The sequence below is a fragment of the Neopelma chrysocephalum genome, unplaced genomic scaffold (genome assembly GCF_003984885.1).
Source record: "Neopelma chrysocephalum unplaced genomic scaffold, ASM398488v2 Primary Assembly neopelma1_63, whole genome shotgun sequence".
Taxonomy (NCBI): Eukaryota; Metazoa; Chordata; class Aves; order Passeriformes; family Pipridae; genus Neopelma; species Neopelma chrysocephalum.
In genome coordinates, this window is record NW_020897720.1 from 11,301,773 (window position 1) to 11,320,953 (window position 19,181).

Sequence of the window (19,181 nt, forward strand, 5' to 3'; positions counted from 1 at the left end):
TAGATCGTTTGCAAGGTAATTGGTTAGATCGTTTGCAAGGTAATTGGAACACTCTTCCCTCCCCAACCCCTGGGAATTATTCCCTACACTATACCTATCCTATGACCAAACAACACTGGAGTGTTTAAATTCAGTGCAAGAAGAGTAATTTTAGGACATTTAATTTCACTCTAAACAAAGGCAAAAGTTTATCTATATAGACATCCAAACGCCAACATATTTGGTACAGTGTAATGAATTACATCCATTTCACCTTCAGAGGTAATGCTCTTGTAGTGCTCACCTGCATTCCACAAAAAAAGTGTTTGAAACAGTATAATGTGGTAGACTCAACGCTTTAAAAAAATTTATTCAGCTGGAATTGGAACTCCCTAACATTCACAATATAATTTAGAATGCACTTGTTACATGAAGAGCAGATAAAGGACTTAAACAGTTTCACATACCAGTTAAGATATTCCACATGCTCCTTCCCCACCTACAATACTGACATCTTGGTTGTGTTTTTTTTTCTTTTTTTTTTTCCTTAACAAATACTCAGTTCAACTTGTGTACCTGCCTACCTCCCCCATTTCTACAGTAGACATACAGTGACAACAGTGAGAGGATATGGGACACTGTCTTATTCAGTGTTTGGACCCTGGAAAGGAGTAGGCCTAGCTATGAAATCGAGCTTGACAATGAGCTGAACATGAAGTGCTTCAGCAACTGAGGCAGAGCTGCTCTCAGGAAGAGTTGTATCTTCACGCAGAGAGGAAAGAATCGGTGGCTGAGCAGAGGGGAAAGGGGGAAGTAGCCTAACCACACCTCCCCCCAAACCCTCAGCTTCACAAAAAGAGCTCAAGAACAAACAAAATCGGTTATCTGCAAGGTCTGCAGGATGAAATGCCACATTAACATGACCCACTCCAAATCCCAGATCGTTTGTCAACACTTAACAGGGCTTTAGCCATGCACAGTATCATATGCTATAGACTGTCTAACCCCCTCCTTCCACCCCTTCTTCCTCTTTCCCCTCCCCCCAAAAGAATGAAGTTCATTAATTACAGTTTCACTACTTGTTTCCCCATACATCCCCCCTAGTTTTTTTCTTTTGAGGGCAGAGGGGTTGTCAAAGACATTGATAACTTTTCTTTAAACAATTACCAAATTTTAAGGGATATAAAGACATTGGTGCATTTAGGAATTTACATATTTGTAAAAAAAACTAGTTATAAAACTGCATTATCACCTAGCACTTTCAAGATTCATTGTTATATTTCACTAATTAATATATTAAATTAAGCCAAGGTTTGAGACTGGAAAAATTCTACCAATCTACTTAAAAACAGAAAAGAATATTTAAAACCAAAAATGAAAAGGTTAGTTATGTTACATTCCAAAATCCACAGCCCATTATATTAAATGCATTCTTTCTACAGGAATGATGCTCTTTAAAACAGATGATTGCAAATATTTTACTGCTAGACACTCCATTACATTGGATAGTGTGACTGGAACCTGTGGATGGTGAAATCTTGAGGTTTGTCCAAGTTTCAATGTAAGGTGTCCAAGGTCCTCTCCCAGAACCATGTTTCAAAACAAAAGAAAAAAAAAACAAAACAAAAAAAAAAATCACAGATCAAGTTCTTATGACTTTTTTCAATCTTTCCTTGGCTTTCTGTTTCTGGGTGATCTATTCACAGTTTCCTCCTCCTGCAAGAAAGTAATTTGTGTAAATATCAAGGAAATAAAACCTAAGATTATCTTTAATAACCCATTTTGTGAAGATCTACAAAGAATAATCTACTTTCACTTCTACATCAGGATTTACTTTTTGAAAGGACCTACTGCTGTAACTACTTCGTGGTAAACAGCCAAGTCCTGGGATGTACGCTGTTTGCTGGGAGCACTCAACAGCTTCTGCTGCTGGGAGAATCCTTTACCTTCAACACTCCACCCATTTTTAAGTCAGCCATTATGTCAGTGTGGAGCACTAAAAGGTCACATCCTGGTTGCACACAAAGCTGAAGAAGCCTTTTGCCTCAAGAAGATGCAGTCCCTGCAGTCCCACTCCTCTGTCAAGGCAGGCTCTGTGCAGTGCCTTTAGCAAAGTGCCCAGCTCTGCTCAAGTTGGCCACAGCAATTCCTATTCTGCAGGGTCATTAAGTTTTCCAAAGTTCTGTTAGTGGGAGGGAGCATCATATGAGCCAGGTTAACTCTTAACACTGTAGTAAGGTCTGTTCTACATAAATTAAGGAAAAAAATGCACAAGTTTCCCTCAAAGATCAAGCACTCTAACCTCTGATGCACGTTTCCGGTCATCTTCCTCCTCCTCTTCCTCCTCCTCTTGACTAGCATTTCCTGGATCAGCATCACCTTTCTGCTTTTCTTCTAAGGGAAATTAAAAAAAAACAATTATCATTCTCATTTCTGACCTATCTTCAGTTCACCATTGCCTTTACTCCATGTCTGCCAATCCTGCTGGTTTATTCTGTCAGGGAGAATATTGTTCAAGATTATCTAGTTTACCTACCCAGCTTTTCCTCATTTGCTTCCTCCTCCTCCTCTTCCTCTTCTTTTTCCCCTTTGTCTTTTTCTTCCTCTTTTTCATCATCCATCACATCAGGCTGAGGAGCATCAGTCTTTTTGTATTCTGCAGCACTTGGCTGTTTCTAAAAGACAAAGTCAAACCCAGGCAATTATTTGTGGCATTAAGGCACATTTTACTGAACCTCTTTTTAAACATGACACTAATTATCAGAGGAAATGCATTACCTTCCCAGAACAGCAGAAAAGGACAACAAGGAACACTGGCAAAGCCACAGTGAGGATGTAGACAACCCAAAGCCAGGGACGCTCTTCAGCAGCTGCCATCATCTGGCCCACAACACCAGGCTGTAAGACAAAAGGAACTGTCAGATTTCATCCCATACAGCAAGTTGTAGCACTTAAGTTTAAGCTACAGAATTTTCAAATACACTTTTCGCAACTTTAAAACATTGTATTTCGTACCTCAAAAAAAATTAAAGCTAACCTGCACAAGTACTTTTTTCATGGTTTACAAATTAAGAATTAGGCTAAACAGTCCAATTATCAGAGCGAAAACTCAAAAGAGAGCAGTGAGTACTCATAGTTACTTATAGCAACCATTACCATACTATAATTAGGAATTAAGGCTCCAATCTGGTTTAGCATAACCCTCAGCCTTGGCACATACAGGTATACACTGACACAGGCTGTGGGAGAGAACAGTAGCAATGCTTCTACTGTTCCACTCAGCAGCACAATTAAACTTTCATCTCTCACCTCTGCAGCACCATCAGCTGCCTTTTTCAGTCCCCAGCCATCATTGGCCCAATCATCAGCCACAGCTCTTTCAGTACAGATGATAAAGTTGTCAAAAAAGATGTCAGATGTCATGGACCATAACTCAAGTCCCACAGCAGTGAAGGGAGTCATCTTGAAAGGTTCCAAGTCTTCAAAAAAATCTGGGTTTGGGATCTTCCTAGGTTTCCATATTCCCTAGAAAGACAAAAGACATTCTGCCTCACCTAATAGAAAACAACTTTTAGTTCTCAGCCCACTTTGAATGGAGAGAAATAACAATCCTTTGCACTTAATTACAATGTCTATAGGTGCAACTTAGCAGGTTTTGGAAACCAATACAAAGAAGTGAATCCTGGTAAGAAAGGATTTTGAATCTGTCCACTTGAAACACAGTGAAATTATAACAGCATTTGAATTCTTAATTACACCTGCTGAATCTAAATCATGCTGCTTTTTGTCAGAGAAATGCTGCATTGGACACCAGCCTATGCAAGGAAAACACCAACCTGATAGTTCACGTTATCAATCATAGGAGGCTTCCATTTGCCTTTGTAGTTCGGATTGTCAATCATTGGGCGCTGCCAGGTACCACAGCCAGGAGCTGCCTCACATTTAGGATTTGCAATCTGAGGTGCCTCCCATTCACCATCCATATCTTCATCCCTACAAAGGAAAATTCAGTTTTGACGTCCACCCCTTGCCTTCATACAGCATAAAACTTAGGCAAGTCCTGGGAAAATTAATACTCCTACCATAAAATGGAGATACTGAAACTTTGTATAGCACAGGTCTGTAGATAAATATACTGCAGAAGGAAGAAGGATTTCAATGACTAACTGAAGCACAGAGGTTCAACAAAAGCCAGTCTCTGAGCACAGACTGCCCCACTGCCCCTTCTAAGTAGGTACAACTGCAAGATGAACATCCCTGCCCTGTTCATTCTGCTTCAAATCACAGAAGAGTTGAAAAATGCAGAGGTGAATGCAGGACAAAACGCCTCAAACCAACTCTGCCTTCTTCTTTTGAAGCAAAACAGCCTGAATTGGCAACTTCATTAGCAAGTGGCAATGAACCAGCTATTCTTATACTCGTAAAAGTCAGTACCAAAGCCATGAAATATTTGCTGTCGCTTGCAACAGGCAGTAAACTTACCAATCTTCAGGCTTTTCAGCATCAGGGTCTGCTACATATTCTGGCTCATCATCCAGCCAGCCCTCTGGTTTCACAGCGTTTTCATCTGGGATCTTTGCAGGAGCATCCTCATCCCTGGAGAGCAGAACATCATGTATTAACACACACAGCACATAGGAGCTCTTAACCCCAAGGCATGATTCTACAGACTCTGAACAAGCCCACTGATGTAGACAGCCAGCCACCTTTACTTCTGACAGGGTAACACCACGATTTCAGAAAGGAATTGCCTTGCAATCTGTTGCTTATACACGTGCCTCATGGCACACCATGGTGCTCACTGCAAGGTAATACTTATTTTTTAAAAGCCAATCTAGAAAGAGCATATTACAGCAAATCCCATATCTTGGCAGTCACTGCAAACACACACTTGAGCTTGAAACTGAATCTGTCATTCACAAAGCACTGGCTCAAAGACAGAAAGCCAGGATCAGTTTCTGATTTAGGGAATCAGATTTTTCAGTCACTTTTAAACTAAGGGATTACACAAACAACTACAAACAGCTTTCAGTTACACCTGCTGCAGCTCATCTTTGGATCTCACATGGATGAAAGCAACAGCTAGCATAGATGTTTCTGTAAAATCTTTGTCTGTGGTCAACAGAATAAAAGGAGCACTAAATAGAAACTCCCAGAGGATGTGGAACCTGTCTGCCTTTGTCTACCAAAGCACTGCTAAGATGCCTAAACTGACTGTATTTTGATTACAAGGACAAGACTCAAAACCTTCTGTAAGACATCTGAGAGAAACTTTGATCAGGACCAAATTATCAGGCTAAGGACTCCCTCAATCCCACCCCTCTATCAGCTTACCAGTCATCTGGTTTAACAGCATCTGGGTCTGGGATTTTTGGTCTCTCATCCCAGTCCTCAGGCTTCTGGTCATTTGGGTCCTCAATCTCTCGGGGTGGATTCACAGGAGGAGACATATCATTTAGCAAATTCCCACTGTTGACAACCGTTTGATCAACCAGTATCTCAAAACTATTATCAGGATTCAAGACTACAAGGAAAAAAGTTGTTGTAGTCATTCCATATATGATACAAAGTATGAGTCATAAAGCATCACTCATCCCCACTGCACAATCCAAGCTACCACCTACCCAACAACTGCTTTAAAGAACTGTTAAGGACCTTTCTCCTTATGCCAAAGTATAACTAGTGGTGATGTACCACATCTCACCTTGTGAGAAAGCAGACTCATGGCAGGAGTCCTACTTCAAACATGCTATAAGCACAGAGAGGTTTGTAGTGTGTTTTAGCAGTTACCACAAGTTGACTTTGGCACAGTAAGTATTGCTTTAGTAGTAACAATGTATATATTCACATTCTACTCAAGACTAAGTCTTCCTACTACTGACTAACAAGATTTTAATCTCACTACTTTATTCAGTGGGAAAAGCTAACGTACTCCCTGGAAGATTTTAGTCATAGCTAATATAGCAGACACTATTGCAGGAACCCCTGAGTTTGTCTGGTACTACAAAAGCAGCAAAAACAACACTCTGCCTCTAAATCTAAAGCACACTGTACCCCAAGTTACTGAGGGGCAGTATTCAGGTAGTTCATAAATGCTGATGATTATCCCAGATAGTCTCTGAAATTCAGTTCTCCTTTAAGTATTAAGTTCAAGGTCTCATGACCTTTCTTACACAAAACCAGACCTCCTATAAGTATGAAATAAGCCTTTGTAGAGATGTCCAGTTTTTGCATTTGAAGCTTTCAAGTGGTTTTTAGTTGTATGATGCATTGCCACAAATACTCAGTTGTTTATCTGGCTCACTTCATGAGCTTTTGATTCAGGAAATGTTGGAGTTATTAACATGCACGTTTAACAGTCACCATACCTAGAGTATAAAGATGAGTCTTCTTATCAGTAAAGTAACTCTTCAGGTCTGCATCTGGACGCTTTGCATGTTTCTCCTCATATTTGCCAGTCTTTGGGTTTTTGTGCCGGAAGATGAAGTGCAATTTATAGTCCTCTCCACATTTGTCAGGGCCAAACATTATTGTATATGGAGTTTTGTCATGGAACTGGTCCTTTAAAAACAATGCAAAACTTCACTCCATCATTTTGAAATACAACTTAAGTCATTGCCTGGCATAAGAACTCCTAATTCGTTAGAAATTATTCTGCAACTTGGATATCAAGCCCTACACTGAAGCTTGTATTGCTCACATAAGCCTCTAGAAAAAACACCAGAATTATCCCAGCTACTTCATTTTGCACCTTTGGTCTGCACTTTTCACATGGAAAACACCAGCTATATAAGTGTTATCAGAAAGATTAGTGTGAGTGACAACCACAACGTTTAAGTATATCTGTATATTACAATAAAGTATTTCAAGAGCTATCAACATAGAAGTATCAGTTACTGGCAATAAAGAATGAGTAAGTAGCTAATCCAGCCAGTTTCTTTCACACAAAGTGATAAGCAGCATTAAAAGTGAGGCCAAGTTGTATTTATGAGCTGAGGTACTGTCTCAATCTGATATCTAACTGGATATAATCATTTCACTATTGAACACTGCAAGTCTCTTTGTTCTTGCTAATGTTATTTTAAAATTCAATGCACATATGAAACTGATTGGGCAGCCAAGAAATCTTCTGGGTGTTTGTGGTTGTTTTGGATTTTTTTAAATACTTTGGAATCTCTATTAATAATACAACTCCAATGAGACTGCAGAAGGAAAGAAGAAGGATGGGTAACAAGCCATAAAAGGTATGTCCTATAAAGTCTAGGAAGAAGGCAAAAAAACCCCCACAGGCTACAAAAACCTGTGCAAGGTGACCCAGCAGTTCAGCTTTGTCTGAAGAGGCACTTCAAGGGAAGTGTATGATTGAGAGGATAGAAAACAATTCTTAAGCCTTAGGAGTTGCATCATGGTCTCTTCCATCGACCACAATTTTAAGACAACGCATTCAAGGGTCATTTATGAAGCAAATAGTTCTATACAGGTCATGTGTGCAGCTGAACATGTGAGATTGTATCCAGTCCAACTTCAAGACTTAAATATACCCAGTAACTCACATAGGTTCACATGCCAAAGACAAGGCAAAAATGCAAGGTATAGTTTTAGTTATCTGCATTAGTCTGTTTTAGAAGATGAAACATGGAATCTTCCTTCTGTGCTGAGTTTCCTGAAGAGATTTCTCCTCATACACGGGCTACTCTCCTAAGCACTTCTTCCTTGGTCCTACAGCCCAGGGAAATCTGAAGTGTTGCAGAGTTTGGCAAAGGTCTGCAACTGCTCAGCTACCAGGGAACTCCAGAGTTTCCACTCAAGGGGCCATTACATTTCAGTATTTATCCTCTCCAATTGGAAACACTGGGAAAATGCTCAGTGCAAAGTACTTTGGCAATGAGGTCCCACTGCCTTCACTGAAGAGGTTTCTTCAGGAAGCAGCAAAATGAAAAACCTTTCTTTCACAGCTAATACTCAAAGTAGTAACATTACTCACCAGGTTCAGCTCCGGGGTTTTTGAAAGCAATTTCACATAGGCCCCACCACACTCTATTCCATTTTGGAAGTTTACCTCATACCTAATTTTAGTTTTGGAGAGAAAGGGGAGAGAACATGTTATACACAAGGAAAAATTACTTTTGTAATACACAATTACAATTTTTAGGTACAAATTAAGAGTAAGGCTGTTTTGGTTTTGTTTGTTTTAAATCACTTGCCCAGTGAATATTAAAAATACACACTACACTCTAAGGACTGAGAAAATATTCACAAGGGCCTCAGAAAAAATAAAACCTGAAGATTTAGAAGACTTGACCTGACAGAAAAGATTAAAGAAATTGAGTGCTGGTCTAGAAGATTATGATCTATAAGTAGAAAGAAGAAGAAGCTTTCCAATATATCAGACACTGCAATAGAGATTGAGGTGAGACAATTATTTTGCCCACAACTACCATGGCAGACAGACAACTCAATTTGCAAGACTACCAAAGGGAAAACAACTGGCTCCTAGGCGAAGCCCCTTTAGGGTTATAAGCAAACATCAGAACATTTAGGGATGCCAAGGAGCCTGAAAAAAGGCGAAACATCTCTGTCAGGAATAGGCTATGTATGCTTGACCCTCTCTCAATGCCAGCAGCTGGAATGGATGACCACTGGGATTTATTTTTAGCCTTGTATTTTGAGCCAAAACTAAACAGTCATGCAAAGCAAAGCGACCAACTCATTATCTTGTGCAAATATGAATTAGTTTACTCTTTGTTTAAAACTGATAAAGTTGATAATAATCCATAATTCAACTGTTCTCACTGAATTATTTTTTCCCCTGACTTGCTGGTCTAACACACATCCAAGTAGATTCTTCTACATCGGTTGTGGTCAAACAGAGCTACACAAGCTGTTCATTTTCCAGCAAATGAATGAAGACAGAGGAAGGAGGAAACAAGTGCATCTTTACCCCTATGTCCACTCCACCTCAGAAACAGGGGGCACTTTACTGCATAATAAAGTGCACTGACCTACATACACACCAGCTTTTGTTCAAAAGGACAAGGACTTCCACTATTAGCAGTACAAAAGTCAGTTGCCTGACCTTGTTACTACAATTAAACCAAGTGAACTGAAGCCATAAGACAGGTTACCAAGTCTAGTTTACACAGACTTCTTCCTTTTTCAGGTTCGGAAAGAACCATGCTGTTCCCAACTTTTCCCTTTGGGAATCTGGGTTACTATTCTCCTCTTACTTAAATATTATAATAGGTTACAGCATCTTATGTCATGTAGACCCGCAGTCAACAACAGCTCATTTATGGAATTAACCTCAGCCTGCTGTCCTGTCATTCTGGAAACAAGAGAACACCAAGTTATCCTTTACTTACTGTATAATAAGGGGTTTGGTATCAAACACAAATGGCTTTGAAAGTTTGGATGAAATCGCGTGATGCTTGGCTCGGGTTACCAGTACAAGCCCTTTGTCTCCCGGCAGCTTAGTGTCCTTCATGTCTTGGACTTCCCATTTACCTGGGGAGAAATTAACCCAATGTTACCGGTTTCTAAAATCTCCAAGTGGATCATTTGTCTAAATTAGAACTTCATATTGTTAGCCAGGTATATAAATACTCCTTCCATTTTCTCCAATGAATATTTTAGTTGGGAAACAGAAAAGAAAGCCTCGCACCTCTTCTTCAGATATGACAAACGACTTCAGAAACATTTATCATCCAAAACCTGGATTTAACTCACCATCGTATTTTGCAATCTCATCATCCGTATCATCTTTCTTGGCTCTGGAAAGGATCCATCTAGAAGACAGACATCCAATGGTTGAAAACCCATCCTTTCTCCCTTACACACACTAAAAATCCTGCCTTTAAGATAAGACATCCCTTGCTGTCCTATGACTGCATCCCAGTGTCTTGATCCCCCAAAGAGCTCTACTCCCAAGCCTGCAAACCTGTCTGCATTTGCCACTTCCCTCCCCCAAAGAAGGATCACGGCCTCCTGATAGTGTCCCACTCTTGTTCAAAAAAGTAAAACCAGTACCTCACCATCCACCCATTTATCTGAGGAAAGTAAAAGTCAGATGAGGATTAAACCATTACACTTGTATGCCTCACCTGCCCCTTGTTATTAGAGCTTAAGGAAATACTGGTTTAGTTCAGCACTTTAACAGCCAGCCTCAAAAAGGCACTGCTGTAAATCCTCACCAACCAGGGCCCTTTGATTCACTTTTGAATAACACTACCTCCACAGAGAGGGTTTCATTGCCTTTCACCAAGACTTTTAAGTTGTTTGCTGTACTGAATCATCCTTCAGATTATACTCACCCATCCAGAGTTCCTTTATCAAACGACTCCGCAAAATACACTTCACCAGTTGGGACTGGGGGCCTGTAGGTAACCTATTGGAAAAGAGGGGCACTTATGCACCTTTCAAGACAAATTCCCTTCAGAAATACAGGCACATAAAGCTCACATTCCTCCTCTACACTCAAGTACAGCTCTCCTGGATGCCCTTGCAACATAAATACAGAAGTTACATAAATATTGCTGCTTGTGCCAAGCTGTAGTGCTCTTGCCTTCAACTAAAACTCAAGTATATACCTAGCTGGGAATATTAGTGTTAACTCCTGATAATCACATCACACATTCCAAGGTTAGATCTAAGTCTTCTGGAAGAATCTGAGGGACATGAGAATAGAAACAAAGCACCCAAGCTTAAATCTAAGCCCTACTCCCAGATAACATCTTCAATAACATCACAACATATTAAAGGTTAGCAAAGTAAAGACAACTCTGATCAGACTCACATTAACCTCAAGACAAGCAGTTATTCAATTTTTAAAAAAAGTTTCATGCCAAACCTTTGGAGCTGGAGGAGGACTGCTTGTTTCAGATTTTGACTCTTCTACCTCCTCAATGCCATCATCCAAATCATCCTCGATATCAACTACATCATCAGCATCATTGTCTTCATCCATATCATGTGCCTGGGCAGCAAGGATCCCAAGAGCTAGCAGGGTCACATACAGTAGCCATTTCAGCTCCATGGTCTGGATACAGAAAAAAAGGCAGAGAGGTCAAGCCAGCACTGCACACAGAACGACGTGTTGCTTCTCAGTACAAACCCAAGCATCCAAGGCAACAGGTGAAGTGCCTTGTCATGCCACGGAAAGAAAAGTGCAAACTTATCTTTTCAGCCCTGTTATTTACTGCATCTGGCTGGCTGAGACAGCTCTAAAAGCTGGAGAGGAATACAACATAAAGCTAAGTATTTAATACAAAACAGATGTTAACTGAGTGGAGAACTATGCTGCAGAACTGTCATCATTTTGCTCTTACGCTGTCACAGCCCACAAGCAGGACAGCAGACATGTACACAACAGCACAACTTACATGGCTCCAAAAGCCTAAGGAGAAAACCTATTTGGTGCTTATGAAGGACTTTAAATGCAGCATGCAGAAACTGAAGCTTTCATTCAGTTCAGAAATTGAAACACAATTTTCTAGTTCTTCCAAGCAGAGAGTAACCCACGGAGTAATCAATCCTCATCTCCTGTTCAATATATGTTTTTGTCCTTTCAATTATGGAACTCTGGTGTTTTGAATCACCAACCCCCTTCCCCAGGTTTTATTCTGGAATTACTGCTAACAGTCATAGATACTACTGGCAGATGTCTATAAGCAGTTGAGGCTACTGAGGCAGACCCAGGAGAAACAGACGGTTGATTCGATTCCCTTCTTTCAATCTCTAATTTAACAAGATGACCAAAGAGTAGCTGTTAACTGAGGCTTAACAGAATTGAAATATGACACTTAAACTAATTCATAAGGTGCTCCTAAAACATTTGTCACACCTAAAACATGGTAGATGTTGGCAAGCCATAGCTTAAAATACATTGTAAGTAAAATCGGTTTCCATTTGACTTTCTTGCTAGAAAAACGTAAGATTACTGTACCTTTATGTTGATACAGAAGGCAACATTTCTAGAGTGCTGCTCAGTTTTATCTGCCCAAAAAACCTACAACCTCACCTTTTCTCCTTTATGCCTCATTCCAAATTTTTCTTCCAAAACCAAAGTTGTGACTGACATTAATTCTTTTTGAAAGCAAGTATAAATCCAAACATCCCCTCCTTCCCTTACACTCCTGCCTCAGGCTGTAGCCCTGTAGACTTACAAACATAACTCAAGCAGAGTTAACAGTGCCTGTAGGGGCCTAAGATTCTGCTCGAAAACAAACTTTCAACTTTTCGAAGCATGTTTAGGCAACTAAAAGAATTTACAGACTTAAAGGCTTATCAGCACTACCCGATACTCCAAAATTACACTGCATACCAGATCCACCATTCTCAGACTATTCTTTAACTTACTTCTAATGACAGAGGGGATGTTTCATAAGTACAACAGAAACTGTATTTTAAAGACTTGTGCTGAGGTCACGTCCAGTTTGTCACTACAGCAACACACAATTGCAGCCAGTTTTCCAACAATAGCGATGGCCTTGAGGATTATTGTCCAAATGCATGTGCACAGACCTCCCCCCTCAGCTCAGGCAACTGCACCCAAACACCTCTGAGCCAAAAGGACAATCATTCCAGAAGGAGTAGCTGACAAAAACTTTCAAGGGCTGTTATATACAAGCAAAACTTGTTTTTTTTAGTGCAGTGTACAGCCAAAACTGAACACAATTTCAGACTCTTTAGCAGTTTGTAGCTCTTGTTACTAGTGTGGAAATCACAACACAAAACCAAAGCATGAGAACAGTCAAGAAACCACTGGTACCCTCAAAGGTTCAAGTTCTTCTTGTACAGATAAGATGTTCTCTGAATAAACTTATGTCCACCAGCACAAAACCAATACAGAAAACATGAGCCTGAAATTTCATCTGAGAAAGTGATCTTTAGAGCTCTGGGTGTGCCCTGTGTGACTGAAGCAAGAACAGATGAGATGGCACAAGGAAGGACACCTTTCCAAGGAAAGGGTTCCACTTTGTCTTACCTTACCAATAGGGCCTCACCAAGTGCTTTTGGAATGGAGCTAAATCCAGGAAGATTATACCCCAAGTTTTATAACTGCTTTCAAATTATATTATGTAGATAGAATAAGCACTTTATGACTTGGAAAGTGGTACGAGGAAGTTACATTTAAAAGTGAGCCAATTCTCTCCTCTCCTTCTAAAAGGGAGCAATTTCTGCACCCCTCCTCCCAACCTTGTGCAAAGGGTATTAATGGTTTAGCATGCAAGTAATCCCTTAAGCAATCTCACCACCAGCCAACCAGCAATAAAGTTTTGGTGAAAGAATTAAATCATCCCCCACAACTTTCTTGCCAGTACTGACTCCATATTTAATAATTACCTACCTCACAATCCCCCCCCAACTACAACCCTTTGGAAATATTTACCAAAGTCCATTTGCTGCTGACAAATGATTGCACCCAAGTGGCAAAGCTGCATGGCCTCATATTGCAAGGCTGCTCCAGAAATTCTTCTGTCAAAGCATTCTAGTGGAACCAGACAATTCTGCCAGTGACCACACAGCAGGGGCAGAAGCTTTGGCACTGCACATCTGTACTCCTGATACAGCCACAGTATCTACCCTGCAAGTCTACATTTATCAGTTAATTTCTGTCCAAATTTGAGGCCTCACCGACTCTTGCTTCAAGAGAGAAGTACTGTCTGATCAAGTTTCCAAGCAAGATTAGTTCTTTCTCACCCCCCAAAAAAATAAAGCTAAAAAAGCCTGAAGAGAAGCTAATCCAGTTCCATGTCCTTACCTCTATATAATCATTGGCAAGCAGTAGTCACAGATTTATATCCCTACAGAAAGATGCTTAGGACATTTCCTACATATTAAATCAGTCCCAAATTCAACATAAGCTACCATTCATACACCTTGAGTACAGGTTGGTAGCTTCTTCTGCAACTACCAGTTACCATGCCAAGCTCCTTATTCTGTTTAACCTGTTACAATACACAAACTGACTGAATTATAAAGAAATAAAAGACACTATGTTCTCAGAAGAGCAATCTAAGAGAAGCACACATTTTCGATATTTAAAAAGCTACTTCTATCCATAATGGATGTACTGCTACAGGAGAAAATTTCAAATTCACTTCACAAAACCCTTAGGGACACAACATAAACACAATTATGCCTTAGTAAATTAGGTTATTCCTAAATAGAAGATGAGGGGAGTGGGAGAGAGAAAAAACTCAGGTTTTATACAAAACAGGCATAAATCAAATTTTAGTGGAGTTTTAAGTTGCTGGCAACTACAGGTGTTCAATTAGTCACCTAAAATGTAGTTTGAACCTTCAGACACCCAGCCACCTACTCTATTATGATCAGACTTCTCCCTTGAAGAAGTGTCCAATTTCCAAGCAAGTGCCATTGTTAGCCATTTTTTAGTCTGCCTGCACTTCCCTTCTTCAGCTTTAACTGTGCAGTATTTCTGAAGGTTGGTGTATTTCTGATCATGCAATTGCCGAGAGCCATTAACAAAGGAACACTTTCATAATAGGTGAGAGCTTCTGACGTCTCCATTCTACTTCAGTGCAACCCTCCCTTTCACCATAACAACGTTTCAAGCCAGAGATGACTAAAACTCCATCTCCTTTTTTTTAAATCCGGTCTTCAGACACTTACAGACCCTGGCACACCACTGAGACCGAAAGGAAAACTACTGCAGGGTAATCCCAAAGTACAAATTAGGAAGAGAGTTCAACACTGCCAGGGCTACAGATGACTTGTTTTCCCTCTGTGCCCACCCACAGCCAGCTTCTAAACCAGAAAACCTAAGAGTTGATAGTTAAACTGTTCACCTGACTGTCAAAAGGCTGAGGTACTTTCCCCTGGAATTTACAGGACCTATAGCAGAGTACTGAAAAGAGACACTTGGAAGAGCTGCACTACAGACTTTACAAAGTCAAAATGAAACCAAATTGGAGATTCAGAGAGAGAATCAGCTTCTTGCCCCAAAAGTGGCACTCTCAACACGTGGCTAAGGGATTGCTACCTTTGGAGTTCAAGGTTTTCAAGAAAGTCATGCAGTTTCAGAGACTAATTTTTATTTAGAATTGCCCTTTCTCTGGGCATAAAGGGAAAAGTTCTTCTCAGTTATTGGCACGACACTGGAAACACTTGGCTCATACAGGCAACAGTTGTCACCATTCTCTCTAACATATACATGTCCCATGGACAGAGAGTGAAAGGGCTCACAAAAAAGATGTTCAAGTCCTCTGCTGTCATACTTCCAGAACATACTATTTAGTAACTTCCCTGTCAGGTCAAACAGAGCCTGCAAAACCAGTTTAATCATCTCCTTGGTTACTAATCTATTTCACTGGTTCATCAAGCCAGTTCTTAACACAGCATATTTCAGAATATATAACTACATATGAATGGCTACTGGCTATGTAGTTTACTACTTACTTATTTTTTTAAAGAATTAACAGTCCCATTAAATGGGTCTTACTAAAAATAAGTCACTTACTATGAACTACACCTCTGCAATTTAACTGGATGAGCATCAGTGGTTTCTATTTCAGCAGCATCTGAAGTCTCAGCTGAGTGACTTAAGCATGGGAAGAGCAAATTCTGCTAGCAAAGTCCTGTGTTCCAAACACTGGATTTCAGTGTGGTATTTACAGCAGAAGCACACCAGTAAAAACAAGCACAATGCATTCTCATACAAGGCAAGAATTAGGGAAGAAAAATTTAAAGACACAAAAGTAAGGAAATTTCATCACAACACACAAAAAAAATGCAAAGAGACAAGAACAGAAAAGCTGAGACACAGGTACCCTTTTTCCCTCTCAAATGAGTTTTTTGTGGTTTCTGAGTAAAGGCTTGGTTACCCTACTTGGTAGTGCACTAGTTTCTTAAAGTCAGAACTACTGAAGAGCAGAGGAAATCTCTTGTACAGCTCACAATCTCTCTGCCTTCCACATCCTGCCTCCTCTGCGGTGCCAGGGTAACTGTTTACACAGCCTCATGATGAACCAGCAGCTGGTTTAAGATGGCTCGAAGTCCTTCTGCCCTGTTATTTTAACCCTGAATCAATACCCCAGGCCAACCCAGCAAAAGCAAAGAGCTGTAGCAGTACAAGTGGAAGGACCATGAGATAAAGTAGCCAAGGATAAAGGAAACAAAGCTGTTGGCAGCAGAGTCAGCTTAATGCCACGGTTTCAAGCACAGGTCTGTCACCTGCACCTGCCTGACCTGTCTTTGGGCAGACTTGGGGGATGGACACACAGCAAAGCTGAACAACTGTAAGGTCAAACACTGTAATATTAACTCCCAGTATTGTACCCTACCACCCCTCTAAGGGGGGGTATAACAAAATTATGTTCATATATATGCAGCAATTCATATGATGCAGACAATACTTTTCCCTCTTATATATTCAGTTTTGCAGCCAGAAAATTTCCAGCATTGTGAAGATTCTGCCTTTAGCATCCTAACTCAATGAACAGCAGACAAGGCTAAAGCAAAACCACCTTGCTTACCAGGGCCCAGAGGCAAGAGCTCTCTGTGGGAGTGGTTTGCCCCCCTTCCCCCCTTTTTTTTTTAAGGAGAGGGTGGCTGGGATACACTGCTACATGAGGAAAAAAGGTCTCCTGGAAAGGATTAGCCAAACCTCTCTTGGAGAGCCCCACAGAAAAAGCTGCCTCTTATTTGGGTTGTAAGGAGCACAAACCAGGCAAGGGATTAGGTGTGAAAGGGGACAACAACAAGGCTTGCTTTTAATAGGCATTTCAAATATGCCAGTTTCTAAAAATAATGTACAACAGTGCGGGTACAGTACAGGAGCAAACAGCAGATACTGTTTGTCAGCAGAGATATCCTTCCAGCAGAACTGGAAGTCTTTGGAGGGTGAAGACACAGCCGTGAGGCTTTTTGACCATAAAACAGATGGGCTGCTAGGAAAATTGTATTAGGTGGGGGAAAATCTGGAGGCACCCCAAGATCTTTCAGACCATCAAGCCTAGAAATCAATTCAAGTTTGCCCTGCTACAGAATTGATTCCAGCAAGAACAGGCTGCCACCATGATTACTACCAGAGGCAGAAATTGAAAGGCCAGAAAAGGAAGTAAAGGGCAGGGCTAAGTACAAATCACAGCAAATTCTCAGTAAAGGATTTATTCATTTACTGGGGGGGAAGTGCTGCAGTACACCAAATGCCAGAGTAATCTGATGGAAGTTGGAAACTTTGTTACTATTTCGCATTAGATTCCTTTCCTAGGAGGGCATTTGATCCCAAGAAACAGTTTACACCTTACAAACAGCTTGTGACATTGCCTGTGAATTGTACAAATATCTTCTTCAAAATGTTATTTTTTTAAAACTAGAAATACTAAGACTTAATACAAGCTTTTCCTAGTTTTATTAAGTGTTTTGGACAAGCCCATCTAATATGGCCAAATCCATGGTAAGGTGGTCTTTTAAGTCAAGTGCATCAGCGTGAAACTAGAGTAACACATTTCAACCTATATTTAACCAGTATTTTATCTGCATTACCTCATACATTATTATAGTTCCGCTATCTCCTTGCAGTATTTTAGCAACAACCAAAACCACAATGGGTAATTTTGTTCCATAAAACCTGTGTGTTAACTATGCTTGCTTGACAACGTTAAGTAAACACACTGCATTTAGAAATGCATTACATGCCTAGAGACCAGTTTTCATACATCTAACATACTCTACATAAGTTTCAGAATGACTTTTCCACAGTGCTCTGCAGAAATGCTGCAGCATTAATTATGTTAACACTCATCATATTAAAGTCTGGATCTTTAATATTACTATTACCATTAATACGTGTCTGTTTCCCCTCACAACCAAACCACCTGCAGCATTTCTCTTTCTGCAGCCTAGAAAGTTCTTAACCACAAATCTGCATGTGAAAGTTCACTCTCTAGAATCAGAACAGGCAAGAAAGCAGTGGGCTGTACATGCTTTAATTCAAAGGTCGGGGGGGATTTTGTTTTAAAAGCACACAACACAATCTTCAGCCAGAAACGAGAACTGAGGTGTCATTTATACACTATTTTGAAGACACCCCACACGAACAATATTTGGGTGGCAAAAATTAAACTGCACATTATAAGCCCCTCAGATTCTCAATTCTCAGACCTTCCTTGTCTGCACCTCACCTGTTGGCCTCCAGCTCTGCGTCCCAAGCTCACCCTTTCCAGAGGCTTCTCCTTCCCCTCGCTCAGCCCGAGCCAGGCCCCACGACACGCTCCGCACCCACCTCCTCTCCTCCCTCTGCGGGGCTTCACGGGGAGCACGTTCGGGCGGCTCACGGCTATTTCTGACATTGGAACACGCAGCCAGACCCAACCCAGACCACATCCCCAGCCCACATCCACCTCCCACCCTCGGCCCCAGGCCGCTCCCGGCCCCAGCACCCCCGGTTCCAACCGCTGCCCGGCCCGGCGCTCACAGAACTTACCACAAGAGCCGCCGCTCCCCCTGGGCCGCCCCGAGCCCTGCGGGTGCCGAGCGGGACCCGCTGCAGCCCCGCGCCCGCCCCCGCCCGCAGGAGCCTCGCCCCGACCCCCGGGGGTCTCCACCGACCCCCGCACGGGGCCGGGGCCGGGGTTAGGCCCCGCACGGGCCGCCCGCCGCCCCCCGTGGGGCCCAGCCGCGCTCCGCCGCACGCCCCCCGACAGGCCCGGCTGCCCCGCCGCCCTCACCCCGCGGGCAAGCCCGTTCGCCGCTCCCCCGCCCCGATGTCCCGGAGCCGCGGTGGCTGCGGAGGGAGAGGACGGACGGACGGACACACTCACCCCTCGCCGCCCCGGCCTCCGCCACCGCCCCCGGGCTCCCCTCGCCTCCGTCACGTGCCCGCGCGCCCGCCGCCCGCCTCTCTGCCGCGCGTCGACCCCACCCCCGCCCCACCGCGCTCCGCCCCTCCCATTGGCGGACGGCACGCGCGCCCGCCCCCCTGGCCGCGGGTCCCGCACTCTGATTGGCCGTCGACAACGCCGCTCAGCGGCCGGCCCGCCCCCAAACACGCCCCCAACGGCGCTGCCCTTCGTGGAGCGCTGCTATTGGCTGGTGGCGGTGCAGGAAGTGCTGCGCGATTGGGTGGCTGCGAGGAGGCCGTTGGGGGGTGGGCGGGGTCTCAACGGGTCTGGGTCCAGAGGCGCTGCGGTGGCGGACGGCACGTTGAGGGCGGTAGGGGGCGGTAAGGGGAGGTCGGGGGC

At 42.4% G+C, this 19,181-nt stretch overlaps 1 protein-coding gene across 3 annotated transcripts; it reads right to left on the bottom strand.

Moving 5' to 3' along the window:
• Positions 1-329: 329 nt before the first annotated feature.
• Positions 330-18,831, bottom strand: CANX (calnexin). 3 transcript variants are annotated; one of them, XM_027682350.1, is made up of 15 exons: positions 18,762-18,831; positions 10,826-11,014; positions 10,290-10,363; positions 9,706-9,764; positions 9,342-9,483; positions 7,964-8,045; positions 6,348-6,540; positions 5,314-5,503; positions 4,462-4,575; positions 3,816-3,972; positions 3,289-3,504; positions 2,758-2,877; positions 2,516-2,654; positions 2,282-2,373; positions 330-1,695 (listed from the first exon to the last, which is right to left on the bottom strand). In XM_027682350.1, exons 2-15 carry the CDS (start codon positions 11,009-11,011, stop codon positions 1,642-1,644), a joined length of 1,818 nt encoding a protein of 605 aa, XP_027538151.1. In that variant the 5' UTR covers positions 11,012-11,014; positions 18,762-18,831; the 3' UTR covers positions 330-1,641. The 3 variants fall into 3 exon arrangements, with proteins under 3 accessions (XP_027538151.1, XP_027538152.1, XP_027538150.1); XM_027682351.1 differs by lacking the exon at positions 18,762-18,831 and adding an exon at positions 18,669-18,756; XM_027682349.1 differs by lacking the exon at positions 18,762-18,831 and adding an exon at positions 18,123-18,281.
• Positions 18,832-19,181: the final 350 nt, after the last annotated feature.